General features: G+C 48.2%; 1 protein-coding gene across 1 annotated transcript in view; it reads right to left on the bottom strand.

The window, feature by feature from the left end:
- The window catches only part of adamts17 (ADAM metallopeptidase with thrombospondin type 1 motif, 17), an 821,255-nt gene that overhangs the window by 181,413 nt on the left and 612,437 nt on the right, over window positions 1-27,405 (bottom strand). The window contains exons 17-18 of the mRNA XM_085968920.1: window positions 20,688-20,847; window positions 3,444-3,579 (exon numbers count right to left, since the gene is read on the bottom strand). Coding sequence (XP_085825046.1) covers window positions 3,444-3,579; window positions 20,688-20,847 — 296 coding nt within the window. The remainder of the gene's footprint in view (window positions 1-3,443; window positions 3,580-20,687; window positions 20,848-27,405) is intronic.

Here is a 27,405-nt window from a genome sequence, read left to right as displayed (position 1 = left end):
GTACCCCATAGTGCCAGCGGGTACCCCATAGTGTCAGCGGGTACCCCAGAGTATCAGAGGATACCCCATAGTGCCAGCGGGTACCCCATAGTATCAGAGGGTACCCCATAGTGTCAGAGGGTACCCCATAGTGTCAGAGGGTACCCCATAGTGTCAGAGGGTACCCCATAGTGCCAGCGGGTACCCCATAGTATCAGAGGGTACCCCATAGTATCAGAGGATACCCCAGAGTATCAGAGGATACCCCATAGTGTCAGAGGGTACCCCATAGTGTCAGAGGGTACCCCATAGTGCCAGCGGGTACCCCATAGTATCAGAGGGTACCCCATAGTATCAGAGGGTGCCCCATAGTGTCAGAGGGTACCCCATAGTGTCAGAGGGTACCCCATAGTTTCAGAGGATACCCCATAGTATCAGAGGATACCCCATAGTGTCAGAGGGTACCCCATAGTGTCAGAGGGTACCCCATAGTGCCAGCGGGTACCCCATAGTATCAGAGGGTACCCCATATTGTCAGAGGGTACCCCATAGTTTCAGAGGGTACCCCATATTGTCAGAGGGTACCCCATAGTATCAGAGGGTACCCCATAGTGTCAGAGGGTACCCCATAGTTTCAGAGGATACCCCATAGTATCAGAGGATACCCCATAGTGTCAGAGGGTACCCCATAGTGTCAGAGGATACCCCATAGTTTCAGAGGATACCCCATAGTTTCAGAGGATACCCCATAGTATCAGAGGGTGCCCCATAGTGTCAGAGGGTACCCCATAGTGTCAGAGGGTACCCCATAGTTTCAGAGGATACCCCATAGTGTCAGAGGGTACCCCATAGTTTCAGAGGGTACCCCATAGTGTCAGAGGGTACCCCATAGTGTCAGCGGGTACCCCATAGTGTCAGAGGATACCCCATAGTTTCAGAGGATACCCCATAGTGTCAGCGGGTAACCCATAGTGTCAGCGGGTACCCCATAGTGTCAGAGGATACCCCATAGTGTCAGCGGGTACCCGATAGTGTCAGCGGGTACCCCATAGTGTCAGAGGATACCCCATAGTGTCAGCGGGTACCCCATAGTGTCAGCGGGTACCCCATAGTGTCAGAGGATACCCCATAGTGTCAGCGGGTACCCCATAGTGTCAGAGGATACCCCATAGTGTCAGAGGATACCCCATAGTGTCAGCAGGTACCCCATAGTGTCAGCGGGTACCCCGGAGTGCCAAACTGCACCTCAGTCCCATCTCTTGCCGCATCATGTCTGGGTAACAAGTGGGGGCTGTGCGCTGTGCCCCTCGACCCCTTGGCCCCATTCTGTTTTGAGACTTCACACTGGGTTTTTGCTTTAACTTGATTTTTGCTGCCACTTCTTTTCCTCCCACACAGCACTCGAAATATATAAAAACTATTTTCAGTCTTTATGAAGGTAGGAAGAAATCCTGCGCCCCCATGCAGCCACTTACCATTAATTTGCCTGTACGAACCAGTGAAAAGTATCTTATAATCAGCTTATCAACACAATATTGAATGAGTAATAAAATTCCGATGAAATGTGTTGAAAGCAGGGAAGTTGCTTTGATGAAAAAGCATTGGTTTGTCTCCTGATTATTCTACCCGTCTGTTATTTTTGGTTTGGAGAATTAAAGTCACATCTTAAATATGGGGCAAAATAAAAGTAAATGTGTTCCCATTATGGGGAGTGTAAAGTTAAGTTTGTGCCTCATTGGCCGCTAGGAAGTATTGAAAGTCTGGACACTCGATGTCCCTGGTGGTCTAGAAAATCGTGGGCAAAACTACTCATTGGCAACAGAGACTGGGGGAAATTCACCCTTAAACACAGGACTACCAACTGTGAGAATCTCCTGAGGCCCTTTGAATGAAAGCTTTCAACTTCGAAGAACACCAGCTTCAAGAAATGAAGTTTTAGAACCAATTACTGACCTGGTGACCATGTTGAACAACACAGGAGCCCCATAATTCCTCTGGAAGGCCTTTGGAGGAACATCTGAGTTGAGGAGGAGCTTCCCACGCCCCATGGATATATCCCACCCCACATCTTGGGGTCAGGGGCATTTGCATATTAGAAAAACATAGAAAAATAGGAGGAGTCGGCCATTCGAGCCTGCTCCGCCATTCAATATGATCATGGCTGATCCTCTATCTCAATACCATATTCCCGTTCTCTCCCCGTACCCCTTGATAGCTTTTGTGTCTAGAAATCTATCTAACTCCTTCTTAAATATATTAAGTGACTTGGCCTCCACAGCCTTCTGTGGTAGAGAATTCCACAGGTTCACCAGCCTCTGAGTGAAGAAATTTCTCCTCATCTCAGTCCTAAATGTCCTACCCCGTATCCTGAGACTGTGACCCCTCGTTCTAGACCCCCCCAACCAGGGGAAACATCCTCCCTGCACCCAGTCAGTCTAGCCCTGTCAGAATATTGTGGGCAGATGTCCATTTCTGGATCGGCGCAATTGAGGCACTCGTCTCAGTCGGTGTGGGGGGGGGGGGGTGGTGGGGTGTGTGGAATTTAGTCGGACACGGGTGGTGTGTGTGTGTGTGTACCAGACTGCCAGCTCAAGAGGTAGTTTTCTGAGATCGACTGCTCACACACTGGGAGCTCATGTCGGCACAAGCACCACACACACGAACTCCTGATATGTGCTTTTGGCAAATGAGGCTCCTCATCGGGAGGGTGAAGTCAGGCAGTTACCCCAGTACTCAATGTTCATTTCTATCCATCTTCTGCTGGAGTTCTTATTCCTGCCCTTTATTAGCCCTTAAGAAGCAATGTTTTGCAGTTAATTCTCATAAACGCATTTAGTATGGGAACAAGACTGAGTATTGATAGAAATGGAAGACAGATTCCTTTGCATTTTAATTCCATCTTTACTTCCATTTATTTTTTGGTAAAACTTTACACACATACATTTGTACAGCTGATCCTAGATTAAAGATGGACAAATTTTTAAATATCTGAAACTAATTTCTGTCAGATTGTGCTTCCTTACCGAGTTGAGCTTTGCGACACTAAAGCTTGAGCCCATAATCCAGGCTGACACCACAGTGCAGTGCCGAGGGAGTGCTGCATTGTCGGAGGTGCCGTCTTTTGGATGAAGCGTTTAAACGGATTGTTCTGATGGTTCAGGCGGATGTTAAAGATCCCACAGCACTACTGAAAGAGCAACATTCCTGCTCCAACCAACACCATCAAAATCAGATTAACCGATCATTTATCTCATTGTACTTTGCCGCGCCACATTCACCTACATAACAGCAGTCACTACATCCCAACAAAAAATTGTGTGTGAAGCACTTGGCCCATTTCTGGCACTATATAAATGCAAGATTTCTTTGCAAAGCACCAGGGCGGTACCCGTTAGCTGGAGGAATCAGTGCCCAAGGTAATTGTGTACATGTGAACGGTTCTTGCACATGACAGAGGTTCTTACCGTGACTGGCATGGATGTATATTGCACTTCCTGACCTGCGGATCCGGACGAGCCAGGTGTTGACAGTCGCTGTCATTCACCACTGCCAACGTCTTATTGACAATCTTGGTGCAACGGACAATCGTTTTGCGCTCACCTGAAAACAAGGAACATAGTAGGAAGAGAAAAAAAAATAAGGATACTGCAGTCTGAATGTAGGGAACCATCCTGCTGACCAAGGTTTGACCTAGGGCTGCACAAACACTAGGCTTTTCCATCCGATCTCTAAAGCTGTTCTTGTGTTGCCCTTCAGGCACTGGCTCAGCTCCTGCAGCCCAGTCCTCCTGCTGCTAGCGGCCCAATGAATTGAATTTTGTTGGCGGACCATCCAGGAGGATGTAGTTATACTGGGTCTTGGTGCCGGTCGCTGGTCTAACTCAGTGGCGGCAGGATGACCCGCAAGGGAATTCAGAAAGCTCCCTGACGAGGTCACGATGTAACATGCTGAAGGAAGTACGGGATTTTTGGTGACACCGTGATGCAATTAGGTTGCGCATGCACGGTGGTCAATCAGTTGGCACCTCTTCATTGGGCAACTTCCAAACCGCACATTGCCGCTGGTTCAGAGGGAGATTGGCGCCACGACCACAGTGGAAATTCATCAGAAGTTGCCCTTAGGCCTGTCTCTAAAGCCAGGGAATTAAAGGGCCTTGCACCTTTCAGAAGTGTTTGGTGCTTTCAAACCTGTGAATTGATTTATTCCACAGTTTCAATCTACTTGACGTGGCCTCAGGCGCTGGGAAATATTATAAATTGTTCATAACATCTCATTTCAATCCTTAGACTGAGCCTCATGTCATTTGTTAAAAAGTCCCAGCCTGACACTGGCATATTGCAATGCAACTGTGGGCCTCAGGCAGGCTGCAGCAGAAGGTCCCGCTTGGCCTGGTGAACTGCACCGAATTATAAAATCAGAATGGAGTTACAGGCAAGCTGGTATCCATTGTATGGAATTTCATGCTGTTGCGATTTTCCGTTGATTCTACGGGGGTATGGAGATGGTTTCCTGAGGTGTGCTCACGGCATGTGAAGCTCCATGCTGAGATCACATATTTGTAAAATGTAACCTTGTACATCTAATGCTGCATCTTAGCAGCGAGCTGCTCCTACAGATTGCGAGCTCTCTATGTTTCAGTCACGTGCGTCTGCACGTTAAGTACTGTCGTCCCATCTCAAGCCTCCTCCCATCTAACTCTATCAGCATAACCCTCTATTCCTTCCTCCCTCATAAGCTTATCTAGCTTTCCCTTAAATGCATCGATACTACTCGCCTCGACCACTCCCTGTTCCACATTCTCACCACTCTCTGGGTAAAGAAGTTTTTTCTGAATTCCCTATTGGATTTCTTGGTGACTATCTTATATTGATGGCCTCTAGTTATGCTCTTCCCCACAGGTGGAAACATTCTCTCTGTATCCACTCTATCAAAACCTTTCATAATTTTAAAGACTTCTATTAGCCTTCCCTTTTGAAGAGAAAAGAGACCCAGCCTGTTCATCCTTTCCTGATCGGTATAACCTCGCAGTTCTGGTATCATCCTTGTAAATCTTTTTTGCACCCTCTCCAGTGCCTCAAAATCCATTTTATATTATGGTGATCAGAAGTGTACACAGTACTCCAAGTGTGGTCTAACCAAGGTTCGATACAAGTTCAGCATAACTTCTCTACTTTTCAATTTTATCTTTCTAAAAATAAACCCTAGTGTTTGGTTTGCTATTTAATGGCCATATTTACCTGCATCGCTACTTTTAGTAATTTGTGTATTTGTACTCCGAGATCCCTGTGTTCCTCTACCCTATTTAGATTCTTATTTTCTAAGTAATATGTGACCTCCTTATTTTTCTTACCAAAATGTAATACCTCACACTTTTCTATGTTGAAATTCATTTGCCAATTATATGCCCATTCTGAAAGTTTATTAATGTCTTGTAATTTGTTGCTGTCCTCCTCAGTGTTGTCTATCCCTCCTAATTTGGTTTTGTCTGCAAATTTATAAATTGTGTTTTTGATTCCAAAGTCTAAATCATTAATATAAATTGTGAATAACAGTTGTCCCAGCACTGATCCTTGCGGGACCCCACTTCCCACCTTCTGCCACTCTGAACAGCTACCTCTTTTTAAATTAATTCCTGGGATGTGGGCGTTGCTGGCAAGGCCAGCATTTATTGGCCATCCCTAATTGCCCTTGAGAAGGTGGTGGTGAGCTGCCTTCTTGAACCGCTGCAGACCGTGTGGTGAAGGTACTCCCACAGTGTTGTGAGGGAGTTCCAGGATTTTGACCCAGCGACGATGAAGGATCAGCCATATACTTCTAAGTCAGGATGGTGTGTGATTTGGAGGGGAACCTGGAGGTGGTGGTGTTCCCATGTGCCTGCTGCCCTTGTCCTTCTAGGTGGAAGAGGTAGTGGGTTTGGGAGGTGCTGCCGAAGAAGCCTTGGCGAGTTGCTGCAGTACATCTTGTCGATGGTACACACTGCAGCCATGGTACGCTGGTGGTGGAGGGAGTGAATGTTTAAGGTGGTGGATGGGGTACCAATCAAGCGGGCTGCTTTGTCCTGGATGTTGTGAGCTTCTTGAGTGTTGTTGCAGTTGCACTCATTCAGGGAAGTGGAGAGTATTCCATCACACCCCTGACTTGTGCCTTGTAGATGGTGGAAAGGCTTTGGGGAGTCAGGAGGTGAGACACTCACCACAGAATACCCAGCCTCTGACCTGTTCTTGTAGTCACAGTATTTATGTGTATTTACACATTATTTACCTCTAGTATTTACCTCTACTCTCTGCTTTCTGTCTTTCAGCCAGCCAGCCATCCATTCTGCTACTTGTCCCGACTCCGCATGTTCTGACTATATTCATTCATCTATCACGTGGTACCTTATCGAAGGCCTTTAGGAAATCTAGATATATTATATCTACTACATTACCCTTGTCTACTCTCTCTGTTCTTCAAAGAATTCAATGAGGTTGGTCAAGCAAGACTTTCCCTTTTGAAATCCATGCTGACTATTCATTATTATGTTTTTCCATTATTTTTCCTACTACTGATGTTAAGCTGACTGGTCAATAGTTCCCAGGACATGTTCTATCTCCCTCCTTAAATTTAGGTATAACGTTAACTATCTGCCAATCATCTGGTTCTAACCTTTTTCTAACGAATGATTAAATATGTGCAATAGTGCCTCTGCTATCTCTTCCCTGGATTCTTTTAAAATGCATGGTTGTAATCCATCCGGACCAGGGGTTTTACCCTCTTTGAGTTTGATTAGTTTATTTAATGTTTTTTCACTTTTTATTTTAAATGTGGTTTTTTCATTTCTAACCTCATCTTCCAATGTCATGTCCAGTTGAGCCATCTCCCTGGTAAATACTGAAGCAAAGTAATTATTTAATATTCCTGCCATTTAGTTACGCTGCCTGTGATTTTTATCCTGACCGTCCCTATTCCCATCCCAACATTCCTTTTTTTATATATGTACCTGCAGAATATTTTACTATTTTGATTTATGTTCCTTGATAATTTAATTTCATAGTTCCTCTTTACCTTCCCAATTGTTTTTTTTACTTCTCTCCTGCTCTCTTCGTATTCTCCGTAGTCATGCTCTCCCCTGCTGTCCATGTGCTTAATGTATGCCTCTCTCCTTACCCTCAATTTTTCCGTTATGTCTTTAATTATCCATGGCATCTCATTAGTGTTTACTTTGTTCTTGTTTTATAGCGCAACATATTTTTCCTGGACTCTGTTGAACACCGTTTTAAATGTTTCCCATTGTGGTTCTACATCATTGTTTGCCAATATTGTTGTCCATTTTATTTTCCCAAGTTCTATTCTCAGCCCCTTAAAAACAGCTTTTCTCTAGTCTATTACCCTGGCCTTCATCATACTTATGTCCTTCTGAATTATTATCCTAAACTGTATTATACTATGGTCACTATTGCCTAGATGTTCCCCTACTTTTGCTTCTCTTTTCATCTTTGGTTCATTCCCCATTGCTAGATCCAATAGTGAATCCTCCCTTGTTGGGCTTCTTACAATACCAGGTTAGAAAGGAGTCCTGTACACATTGTAGGAACTCTATTCCCTAGCCCTTTACCTACCTCTTCTGGCCAATTAATGTCGGGCTAGTTGAAATCCCCCATGTTATTATTATTTATTTTTTACTCAGTTGCTTAATTTGTTTGCATATTTCTTCCTCCAACTCCCTTCCACTATTAGGTGGTCTGTAGACTACCCCATTAATGCGATTGATCCTTTATTATCTTTTATCTCTATCCACATGGATTCTATTTCTCTCTTACTGATGGCTGCGTCACTTTTTTCTACTGCCAGTATGTTATCTCGAATAAGTACAGGTACTCCAACTTCCGTTTCTCCCTCACTATCTTTTCCAAATATGTTAAACCCTGCAATGTTTAATTCCCAGTCCTAATTTTGCTGTAGCCATGTCTCAGTAATCCCGACTATATCTGGTTCCTCGCAACGTAGTATTACCTCCAGTTCCCCTGTTTTATTATGGACACTGTGTGCATTTCTATATAGCACAGAATGATACATCAGAAAAGGCTATTCGGCCCAACATGCCCGTGCCGGCTCCTTGAAGGAGTTATCCAACTAGTCCCAATTCCCTGCCCTTTCCCCATCAAATATTTATCCAATTGCTTTTTGAAGGTTATTATTGAATCTGCTTCCACCACCCTTCAGGCTGTGCATTCCAGGATTAATCCGGATGATACGGACATCACAATCACTGCACACGGCACACATGAAGCATTCAGACCAGGGTGTGCGCACGCAGTGCCGCTGCAGCTATAGAGAGGCCACAGCTGATTTAGAACTAGAATTCCATAGAAAGGAGGGTACAAAATTCCATCCCACACCAAAACAAACCCCCACAAATTAATTATTCAGGCTTGGTTTTACCAGTGGCATTTAATGGAGAATATATCTCGTAATTGTAAAACAAAAAGCATCAGGGGACGGGGGTGGGGGTGGGGGGAAGTCCAAGTTTGAACTTGAGAGAGCAACTGTAGACCTCAAACGCAGAGCAGAAAGCATTACAATTTCGCACATCTGTTTGCAAAATTTGCCAAGTTGGCAGTACCCTGGATGTGGCACTGCTATTATGCTGATTTACACATTGCTGTAAGTCTGGTGGCCTGGCAGCTCTTGCAGCAGAGAGCTGGGCACACTGCCTTGAGTGTTCATTTCCCAAAGATGAAATGGACACCATAAGCCCACTGTACAATGGGCGACATTCCCAGAGTCGTCAGGTCACACTGGCTAACCTTGACATGACTTACCACACTCCACCAAAGCCAAAATGATCTGTTTTACAGTAACTCCGGATAATGACAGGCGAATGGGGAACAGGCCCTAAATACCCAATGCTATATTTAAATTCTCAACTCTTGCAACTACTAACGAATTCCACTCTTGTGGGTTCACATCCCACTCCAGAGACTTGAGCACAAAATCTAGGCTGACACTCCAGTGCAGTACTGAGGGAGTGCTGCACTGTCGGAGGTGCCATCTTTTGAATGAGACGTTAAACCGGTGGATTAACTCAGGTGGATGGAAAAGATCCCACCGCACTGTTTTGAAAAAGAGCAGTGGCGTTATCCCCGGTGTCCTGGCCAATATTTATCCCTCAACCAACATAACAAAAACAGATTAAGAACATAAGAAATAAGAGCAAGAGTGGGTCATACGGCCCCTCGAGCCTGCTCCGCCATTCAATAAGATCATGGCTGATCATCGACCTCAACTCCACTTTCCCGCCCGATCTCCATATCCCTTGATTCCCCTAGAGTCCAAAAATCTATCGATCTCAGCCTTGAATATACTCCAAGATTCAGCATCCACAGCCCTCTGGGGCAGAGAATTCCAAAGATTCACAACCCTCTGAGTGAAGAAATTCTTCCTCATCTCAATCTTAAATGGCCTACTCCTTATCCTGAGACTATGCCCGCTAGTTCGAGACACTCCAGCCAGGGGAAACAACCTCTCGGCATCTACCCTGTCAATCCCCTTCAAAATCTTGTATGTTTCAATGAGATCACCTCATTCTTCTAAACTCCAGAGAGTATCGGCCCATTCTACACAATCTCTCATCATAGGACAGCCCTCTCATCCCAGGAATCAATCTAGTGAACCTTTGTTGCACCGCCTCCAAGGCAAGTATATCCTTCCTTAGATAAGGAGACCGAAACTGTGCCCAGTACTCCAGGTGTGGTCTCACCAAGGCCCTGTACAATTGTAGCAAGACTTCCTCACTCTTATACTCCAACCCCCTTGCAATAAAGCCCAACATGCTATTTGCCTTCCTTATTGCTTGCTGTACCTGCATGCTAGCTTTCTGTGTTTCTTGCACGAGGACACCCAAATCTCTCTGGACACCAACATTGGAAAGTTTCTCACCATTTAAAAAATATTCTGTTTTTCTATTCTTCCTACCAAAGTGAATAACCTCACATTTCCCTACATTACACTCCATCTGCCACCTTACTGCCCACTCACTCAGTCTATCTATATCCCTTTGCAGACTCTGTGTTCTCCTCACAGCTTACTGTCCCACCAAGCTTTGTATCGTCAGCAAACTTGGATACATTTCACTCGGTCCCTTTATCCAGGTCATTAACATAGATTGTAAATAGCTGAGGCCCCAACACTGATCCTTCCATTTATCCCTACTCTTCTGTTTTCTGTCCGTTAACCAATCCTCTATCTGCTCATTATCATATTGCTGTTTGTGGGACCTTGCTGTGCGCAATTTGGCTGCCACGTTTCCTACATTACGACAGTGACTCCACTTCAAAAGTGCTTAATTGGCTGTAAAGCGCTTTAGAACGTCCGGAGATTACGAAAGGCTCTATAGAAATGTAAGTCTTTCTTTTTTATTGCCACTGTCCTACTGCACGGAGCCACATGCCTAATTTTAATAGTTTACAGAATCATTTTTGTTCGAGCAGGGTGCTGATATATTTCAGAGGAAATGTGACAGACACAGTTGCTTCCATTAATCTGGCCTGTGGGGTGACATGGGTCTTTTAAGAGTGCTCTTATGTATTTAATATTCAAGAAGACATTAATAAACCACCACCACCTTCTCAAGGGCAATTAGGGATGGGCAATAAATGCTGGCCTTGCCAGCGACGCCCACATCCCAGGAATTAATTTTAAAAAAGGTCGCTGTTCAGAGTGACAGAGGGTGAGAAGTGATGTTCCACAAGGATCAGTGCTGGGACAACTGTTATTCACAATTTATATTAATGATTTAGACTTTGGAATCAAAAACACAATTTATAAATTTGCAGACGAAACCAAATTAGGGGGATAGACAACACTGAGGAGGACAGCAACAAATTACAAGACATTAATAAACTTTCAGAATGGGCATATAATTGGCAAATGAATTTCAACATAGAAAAGTGTGAGGTATTACATTTTGGTAAGAAAAATAAGGAAGTCACATATTACTTAGAAAATAAGAATCTAAATGGGGTAGAGGAACAAAGGGATGTGGGAGTACAAATACACAAATCACTGAAAGTATCGACGCAAGTCAATAAACCCATTAAATAGCAAACCAAGCCCTCGGGTTTATTTCTAGAGGGATAGAATGGAAAAGTAGAGAAGTTATGCTAAACTTGTATTGAACCCTGGTTAGACCACACTTGGAGTACTGTGTACAATTCTGGTCGCTATATTATAAAAAAAGGATATAGAGGCACTGGAGAGGGTGCAAAAAAAGATTTACAAGAATGATAGCAGAACTGCGGGGTTATACCTATCAGGAAAGGATGAACAGGCTGGGAGAAGGCTGAGGGTTGACCTAATAGAGGTCTTTACAATTATGTAAGAACATAAGACGTAGGAGCAGGAGTCGGCCATTCGGCCCCTCGAGCCGGCTCCGCCGTTCAATAAGATCATGGCTGATCTGATCTTGGCCTCAACTCCACTTCCCTGCCCGCTCCCCATAACCCTCGACTCCCTTATCGTTCAAAAATCTATCTATCTCCACCTTAAATATATTCACTGACTCCGCCTCCACAGCTCTCTGGGGAAGAGAATTCCAAAGATTTACGACCCTCTGAGAGAAGAAATTCCTCCTCATTTCCGATTTAAAAGGGTGCCCCCTTATTCTGAACTTATGCCCCCTAGTTCTAGATTCCCCCACGAGGGGAAACATCCTCTCTGCATCTACCCTGTCGAGCCCCTTCAGAATCTTATATGTTTCAATAAGATCCCCTCTCATTCTTCTAAACTCCAATGAGTATAGGCCCAACCTGCTCAACCTTTCTTCATAAGTCAACCCCTTCATCTCCGGAATCAACCGAGTGAACCTTCTCTGAACTGCCTCCAATGCAAGTATATCCCTCCTTAAATAAAGAGACCAAAACTGTACGCAGTACTCCAGGTGTGGTCTCACCAACACCCTGTACAGTTGTAACAGGACTTCCCTACTTTTATACTCCATTCCCTTTACAATAAAGGCCAACATTCCATTTGCCTTACTAATTACTTGCTGTACCTGCACGCTAACTTTTTGTGATTCATGTACGGGTACACCCAGCTCCCTCTGTACCTCAGCATTTTGTAATCTCTCTCCATTTAAATAATAATTTGCTTTTTTATTTTTCCGACCAAAGTGGATAACCTCGCATTTTCCCACATTAAACTCCATCTGCCAGATTTTTGCCCACTCACTGAGCCTGTCGATATCACTCTGGAGATTCTTTGCGTCCTCCACACAATTTGCTTTCCCACCTATTTTTGTATCATCAGCAAATTTGGCTACATTACACTCGGGCCCTTCATCCAAGTCATTAATATAGATTGTAAATAGTTGAGGCTTTGCTTGAGTAGACACAGAGACGGTGATTTTATCATTGGTGTCAGGAGGGTGGCGGGAGAGCTGGTTTCCGGGTTCCAGTCACGATCCTGGCTGCAGCCGCTCTGTTAAAGGGATTTTCCCTTGATTGGTCTTGTTAAGCCCGCCCCTGCAGGCTTCCCAGCCAATTAACAGGAAGCGGGTCTAATGATGTCATTTGGGACCACAGCCACATTGAGTTTGACAGTTGTTCTGTCAGTGTTTGACAGTATTGAGGTGCTGCAAACACTGAGAAGCACCGTACAAAGGTGCACGGCTGCACCCAGGCTCTCCCAGGACTCCCTCCATATGCTTATGGAGGGAGTCACAGCACGCAGGGAGGTTCACTTCCCTTCCAAGGGCGGAAGAGACCTCCCCAGGACACCAACGCAGCCTGGTTGCACATTGCACAGGAGGACACAAGCTGGGATGTTGTCAGTGGTCCCTGGCTGCAGTGGCACCAACCTTTCAATGATCTCAGTGGATCACGAAATGTTACTGCAAAACCACACTCAACCTCATCCTGCTGTGCCACTGAACACATCCTCATCACTCTACCTTTCATACCTTTCTCCTGCACATCCTCACTCACATCAACTTACCTTGCACCGCCACCCAACCCTCTCTATCCACTTTATCATTTCCCCATCTCACTAGCCACCCCTCACACTCACCCTCATCCTACTGCAAGCATACCAACTAACAACACACAAGGGTGGGCACTTGAGAGGTTTAGCCAATGTCCATGTGAAGTTTCTGGTAATGTGTTGTCATACAGTGAAACCTATTTTTCCAATGCTGCACCTTATTGGACAGATCTGAGCGCACATTGAGAAGTGTCTTACTTAATTCCAGTGATTGTTCAGACATAACTTCTGACCCCCCCCCACCCCGTTATAGTGATGTGTGTACATGGAATGGCTTGGACATTAAAGGGATGCTTCACGGTGCTGGTGTGGGATAGTGTCAACCTGGCGCATCATGTGGCAGCCAGGGTTTACAGCATCAAGTGAAGAAAGTCTGGCCATGGTGATGCCATCGCTGGCCTCCCGGACAGCAATGTCATCAGGGGCTGATGCCCTGTGTCCAGTGCAGCGTCAGGTGATGGCGGCGAAGGTTGGTGATGTTGGTGTTGGAGCTCAATTGTCTCCCCCGCTGGTCGGGTCAGTTCTCCGCTGACAGACCAGACACCTGGGAGACTCGCGTGGAGGCGGGTTGATGGCGGGTTTCCTACCCGCTGTCAATCTTTGCCATTTTGACAGCAGACCCGCCTCCAAACCCGCCCACTGAGTGCTGGCAAATTCGCGGCCAGAGAGTGTGTGGGGAAGAGCAAACCTACAGGCCATCCATATAAGATAGTGACCAAGAAATCCAATAGGGAATTCAGGAGAAACTCCTTCACCCAGAGAGTGGTGAGAATGTGGTACTCGATGCCACAGGGAGTGGCTGAGGTGAATAGTATCGATACATTTAAGGGGAGGCTAGATAAACATATGAGGGAGAAGGGAATAGAGGGTTCCGCTGATAGATTTAGTTGAGGAAGGTTGGATGGGAGGATGCTCGGGTGGAGCATAAACACCAGCATGGACTAGTTACACCCATTATACTCATTCCTGCGAGCAATTTCAATCAATTTTCCCTTCAAGCATTAATGAATAATTTACACATTTAAAAGGTGGATTTTACACCCGCGGTGAGCAGGTGTGGAACGAGTCTGCGATGTTCTGGGACACGCTCCCGACTAATGAGGCTTCTCACTGTGGTGTATGTAACCGTTCCACCTTTAAGAGAACTATTTTAAGAGTTGCACTACTTTATCTTGGCTGCTGTATACTGTAATACAGGTGACCACACCGGTATATAAGTGCTGTGTAATGATTTATTGGGCAGTTCCGCTCTGACCTTCGACTAGTAAAGACCTGTTAAAAGTTACTCTTGTGGTCTGTGTAGTAATTCTCATTATAACACACAGACTTAACAGTGGCGACGAGTACGATCTTACCCTGCGGCAGAGATACATCCAAGGCAGTTGATGGGTGTTGAGAGGAGGCATCCGCCCTCATCATTCTGCTGAGAAAAGACTCGGGTCTGCAGAGCAAAGGAAGAATTCTGACACGAAGCCTTCCAGCAGCAACAGACAGTGATCATCCCTTCTATCACGGTGGTGGGTAAGCCGATCAGCGACGAGCAGCAAGTCGGCCACGTTGGCTGTGAAGTAGGGGAGGGAAAAACGGAGGATATAAGGGCGGCGAACTCGACCACGGCCGGGGAAAAGAGCCGAACAGAAGTCGGGGCCAGAGGCGCTGAGACTGGGGCAGCGTAAGGCACGGGAGCCGCGGTGAATGCAAACGCAGCCGGTGTAAAAGACCGGGCTGCAAGCGGGCTGGGAGACGCAACAGCGTCGAGAGAGAGCTCGACCGCGACCGGGGAAAAAGGCCGGGCAGCTACCGAGGCCGCGAGGCGCAGCGACCGGGTCAGCATAAGGCGCGGAAATTTTTTTTTTTTAAAAACCGCGGAGAACTCAGCCGCAGCCGGAGGAAAGGACCGGACTGCAAGAGGGGCTGGGAGGCACGATTTGAAAACCGCTGGGGAGGGCGAACGCAGCAATACGGCAATCGCCATTACAGCCAGCGGGGGAGAAAGGCAAACGCGGGAAGCTGCCATTTTCGTAGGCGGGGGAAGAAGACAAGCGCGGGAAACCGCCATTTTGGAAAAAAAAAATAAAAGACAAATTTATTTTTGTTTCTCAAGAAGGTTGCGAAGATGCCTAAGCGTGGTAACATCAACGATTTCGATCCCGATGTTGAAGATTGGGCCACGTATGTAGAACGCATAGAGATATATTGTAAGGCAAATAAAATATCAGATGGAGATAAAGCACTAACCTTACTAAACTCAATGGGTGCAAAGACATACGGGCTATTGAAGCATCTTCTATCACCAGCTAAACCGGCGGATCAGACTTTCGCTAAAATTGTTGCTGTCCTGAAAAATCATTTGAACCCCACACCGCTGATGTTAGCGGAACGATTTAAATTTTATGCGAGAACGCAACTGAAAGAGGAAAGCAACGCGGAGTATTTAATTGAACTGCGTAAGCTAGCGAAATACTGCCAGTTTGGGGAAAGCCTGACAGAGGCACTGAGAGACAAATTCGTGTGTGATTGTCGAAAGAAGGAACACAAAAGCGGCTGCTTGAAGAGAATGATCTTACATTTGATAAGGCTGTCTCTATTGCAGCATCGCACGAAGCCGCAGCGAGAGGCACTGCGGAAATGCAGCTGAAGGCAGCAGTACTCAGCGTAGATCAAATGGCTTCGGGTACAACGAAATGTTATCGTTGTGGGAAGACAACACACGATCAGAACCAATGCTGGTTTAAAAACCAGGAATGTAGAAAATGTGGCAAGCTTGGTCACATAGCTAAAGTATGTCGGTCAGGAAAGAAGACCAGCAACAAAAAGTCACCGCAGGAAAAGTGCAGAAAGGTACATAAGGTGGCTGAGAAGAGTTCGGATGAACAGAATTCGGATTCAGACTCCAACAGCAAGGAACTGGGTAGTCTGAGAATTCACAATGTGAGTAAGGAAGCTGACCGACAAACTATCTGGGTCACACTGCAGATAGCAGGAGTCCAAATGAAGATGGAATTGGACACCGGATCGGCGTTGACGGTCATGAATAAGCAAGATTACAAAAGGTTATTCAAACATATTCCCCTACGGGATACGAAGATAGTATTGCAGACATACACGGGGCAAAGAGTATACCCCATCGGAAAGATAAAAGTCAAGGTGGTACACAAGGGCAAAGAACACCAAGGAATGGACATATATGTACTACCTGAGGGAGGTCCACCACTTCTGGGACCGGAGTGGATCAGGAAAATAAAAATGGACTGGCACTCCCTAAACGCAATAACGGTAGATTCCGAGAAAAAAGATGTCAAACCTGAACGATTGTCCAGAATATTGGATGAGGCTAAAGAGGTGTTCTAACGGACTGGGAACACTGAGAGGAATTAAGGCAAAAATCAAGATTGCAGAACATGCAAACCCAAAATTTTTCAAAGCCTTCGTACCTTATGCGATACGACCTGCTGTGGAAGCTGAGCTGGAAGGGCTAGAACGTTCAGGAGTACTGTCTAAAGTGGACTGGAGTGAGTGGGCCACGCCCATTGTTCCCGTCATGAAGCGTTCATCGAGCAACAAGCCAGGGGAACCGGGGAAGGTCCGCATCTGTGGAGACTTCAAGATCACAGTTAATCCGGTGCTTCACACGGTGCAATATCCGCTTCCGCGGATTGAGGATATCTTTGCTTCATTGTCTGGCGGGAAACGCTTCACCAAGATAGACCTGGCGCAAGCGTACTTACAGATGGAAGTTGAGGAAGAGTCGCGCCAGTATCTCACAATCAACACGCACAGAGGCTTGTATCGATATAATAGACTGGTTTTTGGAGTGGCTTCGGCTCCAGCAATTTGGCAGAGGGCCATGGAGCAGGTATTACAGGGAATTCCAAGCACTCAATGTTACTTGGACGATATCCTGATTACAGGAGATGACGATGAGGAACACCTTGCAAATTTGAAACTGGTGCTCACCAGGTTGAAGGAATATGGCCTTCGAGTTAATCGCCAGAAATGTGAGTTCTTTCAGAAACGGATCTCGTACTGTGGTCATGTCATTGACCAGGAGGGGCTGCACAAGTCACCGGACAAGATTGAAGCTGTTGTGAAGGCTCCCGCTCCGGAAAATGTATCCTAGTTGAGGTCGTTCCTAGGGTTGATTAACTATTACCATAAGTTTCTGCCAAATCTATCCACGGTGCTGCACCCGCTGAATGCTCTTTTGCAGAAAGAAGTACCATGGAAGTGGAGCGAGGACTGTAAGAAGGCCTTTCGCAAAAGCAAGGCATTGATCACCTCAGAGGAAGTGTTGGCTCACTTCAACCCAACACTACCTATTCGTTTAGCTTGTGATGCTTCTCCTTACGGTATTGGAGCAGTACTCTCACACAAGTGGCCAAATGGCTCGGAAAGGCCAGTAGCATTTGCATCCAGATCATTGACCTCTGCTGAGCGCAACTATGCTCAGATAGATAGGGAGGCTCTCAGCCTGGTGTGGGGAGTAAAGAAGTTTAATCATTACCTGCAGGGCCAGAAGTTTACACTGCTGACAGACCACCAGCCGTTGGTATCCATATTCAACCCTAAAAAGGGTGTTTCCATTATGACAGTGCAAAGGCTACAGAGGTGGTCCCTTTTCCTAGGGGCACACCAATATGACATAGAATACAAAGGATCAAAACAGCATGGGAATGCTGACGGTTTATCGCGCCTACCGTTGCCAACGGTAGAAGAGGCGCCTACAGTGGACCCAGTGGAGATGTTCCACTCAACCATAGTGGAATGTCTACCAGTAACAAATTCTACCATTGAAAAAGAAACGAGAAATGACCCGACTCTCTCACGAGTCTACGATTTAATGGTGAAGGGATGGCCAGCACATGGCGAACCACTGTTGCCAGCATTCTCGCAAAGAAGAGAACAGCTGTCAGTGTGCCGAGGAACCTTGATGTGTGGTTCCAGAGTGGTGATTCCACCCAAACTCCAGAGTAAAGTGCTAAAGGAGCTTCACGAGGGGCATCTGGGTGGAGTGAAAATGAAGAACCTAGCCAGAGCGTTTGTGTGGTGGCCAGGTATCGATGGAGACATCGAAGAAATGACCAAGAGCTGTCTAGGATGCCAGAAGGTCCAAAACGCCCCACCACAAGCCCCTCTACATCCATGGGAGTGGCCCTCATCTCCATGGCAAAGGGTACATATCGACTTTGCTGGTCCATTTATGGACTCAATGTTCTTAATCGCGGTGGATGCACACTCCAAGTGGCCGGAGGTAATAAAGATGTCCTCCACCACCACGGAAAAAACCATCACAGTATTAAGGACCATATTTGCCAGGAATGGGCTGCCGGAACAGATCTGTTCTGATAATGGACCGCAATTCGTGTCCGAAGAATTCAGGAAGTTCTTAAAAAACAATGGGGTTAAGCACTACACGTCCGCCCCATACCATCCCGCCACCAATGGATTAGCTGAAAGGTTTGTCCAGACCTTCAAGAAGGCCATAAAGGCCATGGGTAATGAAGACATAAATCTACAACATAAGGTGGATAACTTCTTGTTGGCGTACAGGAATGCAACACATGCGGTCACAAACCAAACTCCCGCCATGATGTTTTTCAATAGAAAACTAAGATGCCGGCTGGATTTGATCAAGCCAAACATCAGAAGGGACTTAGAGAACCGGCAATTTCAAGGCATGAATGAAAGGCCAACTAGAACCTTCCAGATAGGTCAACAAGTTTTGGCCCGGGACTACCGTACCGAGAAATGGCAGCCTGGAACTATTTGCACACGACTAGGGCCGCTGATGTATACCGTGGACATTGGTGAAAGCATAATAAGGCGCCATGTTGACCAGATCATAGAGTCATCTGAAAAGGGACAACCTACTCCACAACTCTATACGCCTAATGATGAAGCAGAGATACCCATAGTATCTACCTCCGGTCCGGTGATACTGGAATCAGATGAACCCGACACTGGCATTCAAGCCGAATCGACCTTGCCAAAAGAACCTACTACACCACCGAAAACTACTACACCACCGAGGCGTTATCCGGACCGAGTCAGGAAGCCTCCAGAGAGACTGAATCTGTGAACTGTTGTACATGAAGTTGTGTATATGTGTTATTATGTTATGTTAATGGGGAATATATACTGTTAAGCTAAAAAGGGAGGATTGTGGTGTATGTAACCGTTCCACCTTTAAGAGAACTATTTTAAGAGTTGCACTACTTTATCTTGGCTGCTGTATACTGTGATACCGGTGGTGACCACACCGGTATATAAGTGCTGTGTAATGATTTATTGGGCAGTTCCGCTCTGACCTTCGACTAGTAAAGACCTGTTAAAAGTTACTCTTGTGGTCTGTGTAGTAATTCTCATTATAACACACAGACTTAACACTCACCACAAGTGCGATTTTGTGAAATCCGCCCTTTCACATTTAACTCTGAAATTTGTTGTCAGAAAAGGACAGATTCTTATTTGTTAAAGCATAATCCGATCTTCGCCAGTGACTGACATTTGGTTCCTGCCTTTCTCTATTTTCTGACTGTAGGGGAGCCTCGCTCGCTTTCTCGCTGACCATGAAACTATCGGATTGTCGTAAAAACCCATCTGGTTCACTAATGTCCTTTAGGGAAGGAAATCTGCTGTCCTTACCCGGTCTGGCCTATATGTGACTCCAGTCCCACACCAATGTGGTCGACTCTTAAGACATCACTAAGCATCTGAATTCTAAACAATCCATGTTTCGCTCTACCGCTTTCACTACCTCTGAGTTATCAGACATCCAGTCCTGGATGAGGCACAACGTCCTTTAATTCGACATTGGGAAGACTGAAGCCATTGTCTTGGGCCCCCACCATAAAACTCCATTCCCAGCAACCGACTCCATCTCCCTCCCTGGCCACTGTCCTAGGTTGACTCTGACTGGTCACAATCTCAGCACCCTGTTTGAACCTGAGCTGCCAACCCCTTTCCAACCCCTTAACCTCACCACCACCAAGACTGCCTGCTTTCAACTCCATAACGTCACCCACCTATGCCCCTGTCTCAGGTCATCTGTCTCTCAAACCCTCATCCATGCCTTTGGCCACTTCCACTCGAATGTTCGAATGCTCTCCGGGCCCACCTCCACCCTCCGTAAACTTCAGCTCATCCAAAACTCTGCTGCCCGTGTCCTCTATTACAACAAGTCCCGTTCGCCCATCACTCCTGTCTTTGCTGACCTACCTTTTCTCCCGATTCCCCAATGCGTCATATTTAAAATTCTCATCCTTGTTTTCAAATCCCTCCATGATCTCACCCCTCCCTATCTCAGTAACCTTCCCCAGCCCACAGCTCATCCCAAACTTTCCCTTCCTCTTGTGTATCTCCCTTCACCCCACCATTGGCGGCCTTGACTTTAACCGCCTAAATCCCACGCTCTGGAATTCCCTCCCTCAACCCCTCCACCTCCCTCCTCTTCGTTGGCCAAGTCACCATTCATAATCTCTCCTTCGGCCCAGTGTCCCTTTTATCCTCACACCCCTTTGATGCATCTTGCGTCATATTGCTACGGTAAAGGCGCTATATTAAGGCAGGTTGCGGTTGTTGTGAAGCAAAGCTAACGGTGTTATATGAATACATCTGAAATCTGGGAGTGTCTCTGATACCCTTTGCCTGTCCGTGATAAACACTAAATGGCAGCTAGTTATTGACTGTACCTCCTCCACACTGTACACTGCAGTCCCCCCAGCCAGTGTTTGTCCACAAGTAAAGAGGCTCCATCTGTTTTCGCACCTCGCTTTTCCCTTCAATGGAGTTGTTCACCGAGATTGTGTACTCATAGTGGATGCCGTAACTTTGATCGTGGAATAGCAGCACCTATTATATGAAACAACAAGAGTCTGTTAGAAGGCAACGTTCACCGGTCTCTGAGCTCTCTGGGAAATTGCACTGTTAGAAGGCAACGTTCACCGGTCTCTCAGCTCTCTGGGAAATTGCACTGTTAGAAGGCAACGTGCACCGGTCTCTGAGCTCTCTGGGAAATTGCACTGTTAGAAGGCAACGTTCACCAGTCTCTGAGCTCGCTGGGAAATTGCACTGTTAGAAGGCAACGTTCACCGGTCTCTCAGCTCTCTGGGAAATTGCACTGTTAGAAGGCAACGTTCACCGGTCTCTCAGCTCTCTGGGAAATTGCACTGTTAGAAGGCAACGTTCACCGGTCTCTCAGCTCTCTGGGAAATTGCACTGTTAGTTTGAGAGCTTTATTAATGAGGTCATTATCAACGCATCAGGTTTGAATTCGAGCAAAGCTCCCACAATTAATAAGTCTGGCATGTTTACACTGATTGCCCTTAAATAATGAATCAGTGGTAACATCAGTAGGAACTTGCACTGCCTTGGAATTAGAATCATCTTAAAACTGTAAATCCACGGAGTGCGCGTTAATGGGTTTCACTCCAAGCTGCTGAAGAATATGGGGCTGGGTAACTGGGATGTTCGCAATGCAGTTATTGAGAAAATGTCTTTCTGTCGGCATTCCCATCGATCTTCTTGACCATATGTTTTGAGAAACACATTGCCAAGTGTTCATCAGAAATTAAACACATAAAAGTTAGCGTTTTTTTTAATAAAGAATTTCAAGGATATATTGTGCAAGAAGCTCTGTGAACTGTTTATTCCTTATTAGCAATTAACTTTTTTTTATTCGTTTATGGGACGTGGGCGTCGCTGGCAAGGCCAGCATTTATTGCCCATCCCTAGTTGTCCTGGAGACGGTGGTGGTGAGCCCCCTTCTTGAACCGCTGCAGTCCGTGTGGTGAAGGTGCTCCCACAGTGCTGTTAGGGAGGGAGTTCCAGGATTTTGACCCAGCGACGATGAAGGAACGGCCGATATACTTCCAAGTCAGGATGGTGTGTGACTTGGAGGGGAACTTGGAGGTGGTGGTGTTCCCATGCACCTGCTGCCCTTGTCCTTCTAGGTGGAAGAGGTCGCGGGTTTGGGAGGTGCTGCCGAAGAAGCCTTGGCGAGTTGCTGCAGTGCATCTTGTGGATGGTACACACTGCAGCCACGGTACGCCGGTGGTGGAGGGAGTGAATGTTTAATGTGGTGGATAGGGTGCCAATCAAGCGGGCTGCTTTGTCCTGGATGATATCAAACTTCTTGGGGGAAAAATTTGGTATCGCCCCATATGGGGCGCCATTATTGGCGGAGCGCAAAGTTTAGCGCCTGGTGCTAATTATCGCCTCCGACAGCAAACTTGGCTTTTATCACCCCTGGAGGTGATTGGAGCGCTAAATCAGGCGCTACACACCTGTCTTAAGGTGCTAAGGCCGAGGAGCGAGGCGCTACCTCCGAGGGCGGGCGCAGTGCAGGTGCTGTCAGTTAGCGATTGAACACAGACACACTGGCGTCGGTCAGTTCTTAAAGGGGAGGGTCGATCTTGCTCTGCAGCCACACCCTGCTCATTGGAGCCTTGAATCTCGGCCTGGGCAGACCTGTGGCTAAATCTAGCAGCCAAACACTATGGAGAGGGCCAGGGAGCGAGCACAGCGCTTCTGCGAACGGGCCTTGGAGGCTCTGGTTGGCGCGGTGGAGCACGGAAGATCTATTCTGTACCCAGAGAGAGACAGGAGGCCTTTGCCACGCGAGTACAGAAGATTGTGGAGGGAGGTGGCTCAGAGAGTCTCCTCAAGCAGCATGGTGCCTAGGACCTATATCCAATGTAGGAAAAAGTTCAACGACCTCACTCGGGTCGTCAGGGTGAGTGTCTTTTTTTCAAAACCTCTCCATCCCTCCATCTCAACCTCACTTTATGGCCAGAGGGTGTTAAAGGCCCCAATGTCCAATACTCATCCAACACCTATGGCCCTTTCATCAAACACACATGCGCATTCCACACTTTGCATACAGTAAGGGCTATTTAACTATGGGAGGCACTTCAGGCAAGACCATGGCTGCATACAGTAAGGGCTATTCAACTATGGGAGGCACTTCAGGCAAGACCATGGCTGCATACAGTAAGGGCTATCCAACCATGGGAGGCATTTCAGGCAAGACCATGGCTGCATACAGTAAGGGCTATTCAACCATGGGAGGCATTTCAGACAAGACCATGGCTGCATATTTACTCAGATGCTTTCCTTTTTCTTGCAGGCCAAGCTGTCTCATAATAGGAGACAGCAGCAATGGACCAGTGGAGGGCGGCCTCAGCTTCAACCCCTCAGCGATCTTGAGGAGCGTGTCCACAGGATTGTGGCAAGCCGGGTGATCGGTCCCGTCGCCACTGGAGACGCCGACCCCGTTCTGGACAGCAATGGTAAGGTCATCACCTTTTTGTCCTCCTTCCATTTGTTCCTCACAACGCCAGCCTTTGACACTTTCAATCCAAATCACTAAATCGCTGCACTCATGCCTCCCTTGCTGCCACCCTGTCCTCACGCTAGAGCCACTCTTGTACCTCCCTGCTTTCAGATGGTGATTTACCAGGTGAGGAGACGGGCCCTCAAGCTGCCAGTGAGAGTGAAGCTGAAGGCGAGGAGGAAGAGGAAGCCGGACCGTCAGCGCCACCCTCTACCGAGGCAGTCCATGTCCATACTGGGGACACGCCTTCCCTGGAGGGGAGCAGGGGGGAATGGTCTGATGAGGGTGAAGCTCCAGGACCCAGCGGGCTGCAGCAACGCGATGGGGGTAGGGAAACTCGGGGGCCTTCGACCCAGAGGGAGAGTATGGCTTCAAGTCCTGCTGCACTGGACGCAGAGGAGGAGCGGGTCCTCGTTGAAATGAGCGCCCAGGCGGAGCACAGGCACACTGAGCTCATGGCTGCAGTGGCAAGGGTGCCTGAATCCATTGAATCACTGGTAAGGAGTGTGGAGCACTTCGCAGTAGCACAGGCGGCTGCCATGCAAATGCTTAGTGCTGCAATGCAGTCAGTGGCTGGTCTCATGCAGACGCAGATTGAGGCCACGCGAGCACTGACTGCTGCCACCCTCACTGGATCGGGCACATTTCCCCGGGGTTCTCACCGCGCCGCAGCAGGCCAGCAATCTGTGCTCCATCAGATTGCTCCGGATGCTGAAGTGCTGCCCCGTGGGAGTGCCAGTGTGTCGGTCGAGCAGGGAGTTGCTGTCCTCTCTCAAGATGACAGCATTCCTGCTGCCACCACTGGCACTTCTCCACTGCAGTTGCCACCACCTGTAGGACAGACTGCTGCCGCCCATGCAGAGTTGGTGCAGTCAGCAGCCGGGCCCTCCAGGCCCAGAGCTGGGCCAGGCTGTCCTTCAAGGACATCTGCAGTCTCAGTTTGTGACAATCAGCAGCCTTCCCCTAGCCTTGCTCCAGCCACTGGGGTCCCATTACGGAGGAGCTGCAGGGTGGGAAGGGGGGAATTTCGCAAGGGAAGGAGATCACCCTTGAAGGGCAAAAAGTAGGAGGTGTGGCAAAATGTTTTTCATTATTTTATTAAAGGCCGAGGTTCGTGGTCAAATTTTTGTAAATGTTTTGGACATTGTCTCCAGGTTGTGAGAGCCAGTTATGTTAATGACTGTTTTTTTTGTGTTTCTTTCTATTAGTTTGTCATGCGGAAATGAGACACACAGGCCTAGAAATTCAGTATAGCCACTTTTGGGGCGGTAAAGTCGTGCGGCCGCTAAAGTTTGCGCCCGGCGCAAAGCCGAGGCCACTTCGCCGATATTCAGTAGCATCGCCCTAAGAGGTTGCTGCAGCGCTAAAACTGGCGATGCACGACTATCTTTAGGCGCTAAGCCGGCGGTGCTGAGTGATACCGCCGAGGCCGGGCGCAGGTGCAGTGATTTCTTCATTGACGGCAGACACGCTGGCGCCGGCCATCTCTTAAAGGGGGAAGGGTCGATTTGTTTGGCTGCCACGCCCTGGACACTGCAGCCCTCCACCTAGGCCTGAGCACTGCTGCTGCAACTGTTTACCGGCCAGGACGATGCAGAAGGCCCGGGAGAGAGCGCTGCGCTTTAGCGAAGGTGACCTGAGGCTGCTGGTTAGCGCAGTGGAGCGAAGACGCCATGTTTTGTTTCCTGACAGTGGCAAGAAGCCGGTGCCCAGCGTCTACCGCAAAGCCTGGAGGGAGGTCTCCAACAGGGTGACATCCAACAGTGTGGTTGCCAGGAATCCTGTACAATGCAGGAAAAAGTTCAACGACCTCACTCGGATTGTCAGGGTAAGTACCCTTTCCAGTGTCCTCCTCATCCTTGCATGTGCACCTCACATTATGGACAAAGGGACCTGAAAGCCCTAATGGCCAGCCCTCATCCAGCAGCTATGGGACTGGCATGAACATCAATTGCACATTCTGCACTTTACACACTGTCCAAGCTATTCGACCATGGGAGGCAGTGCAGACAAGATCAGGGCTACACACCGTACTTAGAGGCCGTCCTTTCTCTTGCAGGCCAAGCTGGCTAACAACAAGCGTAGCCGGATTGCGACCGGGGGAGGCCGACCTCAGCACCAAGAGCTCACCGACCTAGACCAGCGCGTGGAGCGCATTATGGGAGTCCGTGTGATTGGCCCCGTTGCCACTGGAGATGCCGACCCTGTTCTGGGCACCAATGGTAAGGACATCACCTTTTGGACCTCTCTCGTTCCACTTGCGCATCAGATCAACATCCTTTGCCACTGTCCGACCAATGCGGTGAATGGCACCACTCATGCCTCCCTCGCTGACGCCCTGTCCTCACTGTAAAGCTACTCTTGTGCCTTCCTGCTTTCAGATGGTGAATCGCCAGGTGAGGAGGCGGGCCCTCAAGCTGCCAGTGACAGCCCCTCGGAAGAGGAGGAGGAAGAGGTAGCCGGCCCATCAGTGGCACCCTCAGCCGCGACAGCCCATGGCGATGTAGGGGACACGGCTTCCCTGGAGGGGAGCCAGGGGGAAGGGTCGGAGGAGAGTCAAGTTCCTGGGCCCAGCGGCCTGCAGCAACGGGGGAGGGGTGGGGAAGCTCGGCGGCCTTCTCCCCAGAGGGTGAGTGCGGCCTCCAGTCCTGCGACGGTCAGCGCAGAGGAGGTGCGCCTCCTAGAGGAAATGGCCGTCGACTCGGAGCGCTGGCACACGGAGCTCATGGGGGTAGTGGCACGGATGCCTGACTCCATACAGTCACTGGCTCAAAGTGTGGAGGAATTCGGGGCAGCACAGTCGGCGAGTACCCAAGTGCTCCGTCGTGCCGTCCAGTCACTGGCTGGTCTTATGCGGTCACAGACCAGGGCAACACGGGCACTAACTGGTGCCACACTGGCTGCATCAGCCAGGCATGCCAGGGCACCCGCCGCGCTGCAGCAGCCCAGCGGGCTGTCCTTCAGCAGTTTGCTGCGCATGCTGCAGTGCTGGCCCAGGCGACTGCCACTGTATCAGGCGACCAGCAAGCACCTGCCATCAGCCAACTTGCCCCCATTCCTGCAGCCAACACTGCCACTCCACCAGTGCAGCTGCCACCAGCTGCTGGACACACTGATGCCGCCCAGCCACAGCTGCAGCAGTCACCAGCCGGCCCCTCGAGGGCCAGAGCTCGTGCAGGCCGACCCCCAAGGGCATCTGCCGTCTCGCCATGTGCCCCTCAGGAGCCTTCCCCCAGCCTTGCTGCAGCCACTGGGCTCCAATTGAGGAGGAGCAGCAGGGCGGGCAGGGGCCGCACAAGTATGTGCAAGGCATCGCCCTCGCGGGCCAAAAAGTAGAAGGTGTGGGCAAATGTTTTGTTTTTTTGAAGGCCGAGGATGTTGTGTTTGTTTTTATGAAGGCCGAGGATGTTGTGTTTGTTTTTTACGAAGGCCGAGGATGACGGTCATTTTTGTTTCACTGTTTTGTTAATCCTCTCCAGGTTGTGGGAGCGAGTTATGTGTCTGACTGTTTTTTTTTTTCTTCTGTTTTTGTTTGTCATGTGGGAAGGGCACAGAGTTTGTGGAATAAACAATTTTCTTTATTCAGATTGTCCATGTTTGAACTTTGAAGTTTTTGTTGCCTTGACCGGCTGAGGGCTTGCGGAGCGGCTGCATTCATGTTCTTTCATTGGCACAAGCCATTCCCTGAGAGGGTGCCTAGAACCTACGTTCAATAAGCCGCAGACGGGCGGCCCTTGCACCTTGTGCCTCCCTCCTGTGCTGGTCCTCCTCCTCCTACTCCTCCTCCTGAGGTGGTGCTCCAATCTGTGGTGGCAGTGCCTGAGTCCTGCGGATAGCCAGGTTGTGCAGCATGCAGCAAACGACCACGAAATGGGAGACTCGCTCCGGCGAATACTGCAGGGCTCCGCCTGAACGATCCATGCAGCGGAACCGTTACTTCAGGACGCCAATTGTTTGTTCGATGATGTTCCTGGTCGCTTGATGGCTCTCGTTGTATGCCTCTTCAGCAGGGGTCCTGGGCGCGCGGAGCGGGGTCATGAGCCAGGTACACAAAGGATAGCCTTTGTCCCCGATAA

The sequence above is a fragment of the Somniosus microcephalus genome, chromosome 27 (assembly GCF_052327205.1).
Source record: "Somniosus microcephalus isolate GS21.2 chromosome 27, FLI_Smic_1.0, whole genome shotgun sequence".
In the NCBI taxonomy this organism is placed as follows: Eukaryota; Metazoa; Chordata; class Chondrichthyes; order Squaliformes; family Somniosidae; genus Somniosus; species Somniosus microcephalus.
This window is presented reverse-complemented; position numbering and strand designations above follow the sequence as displayed.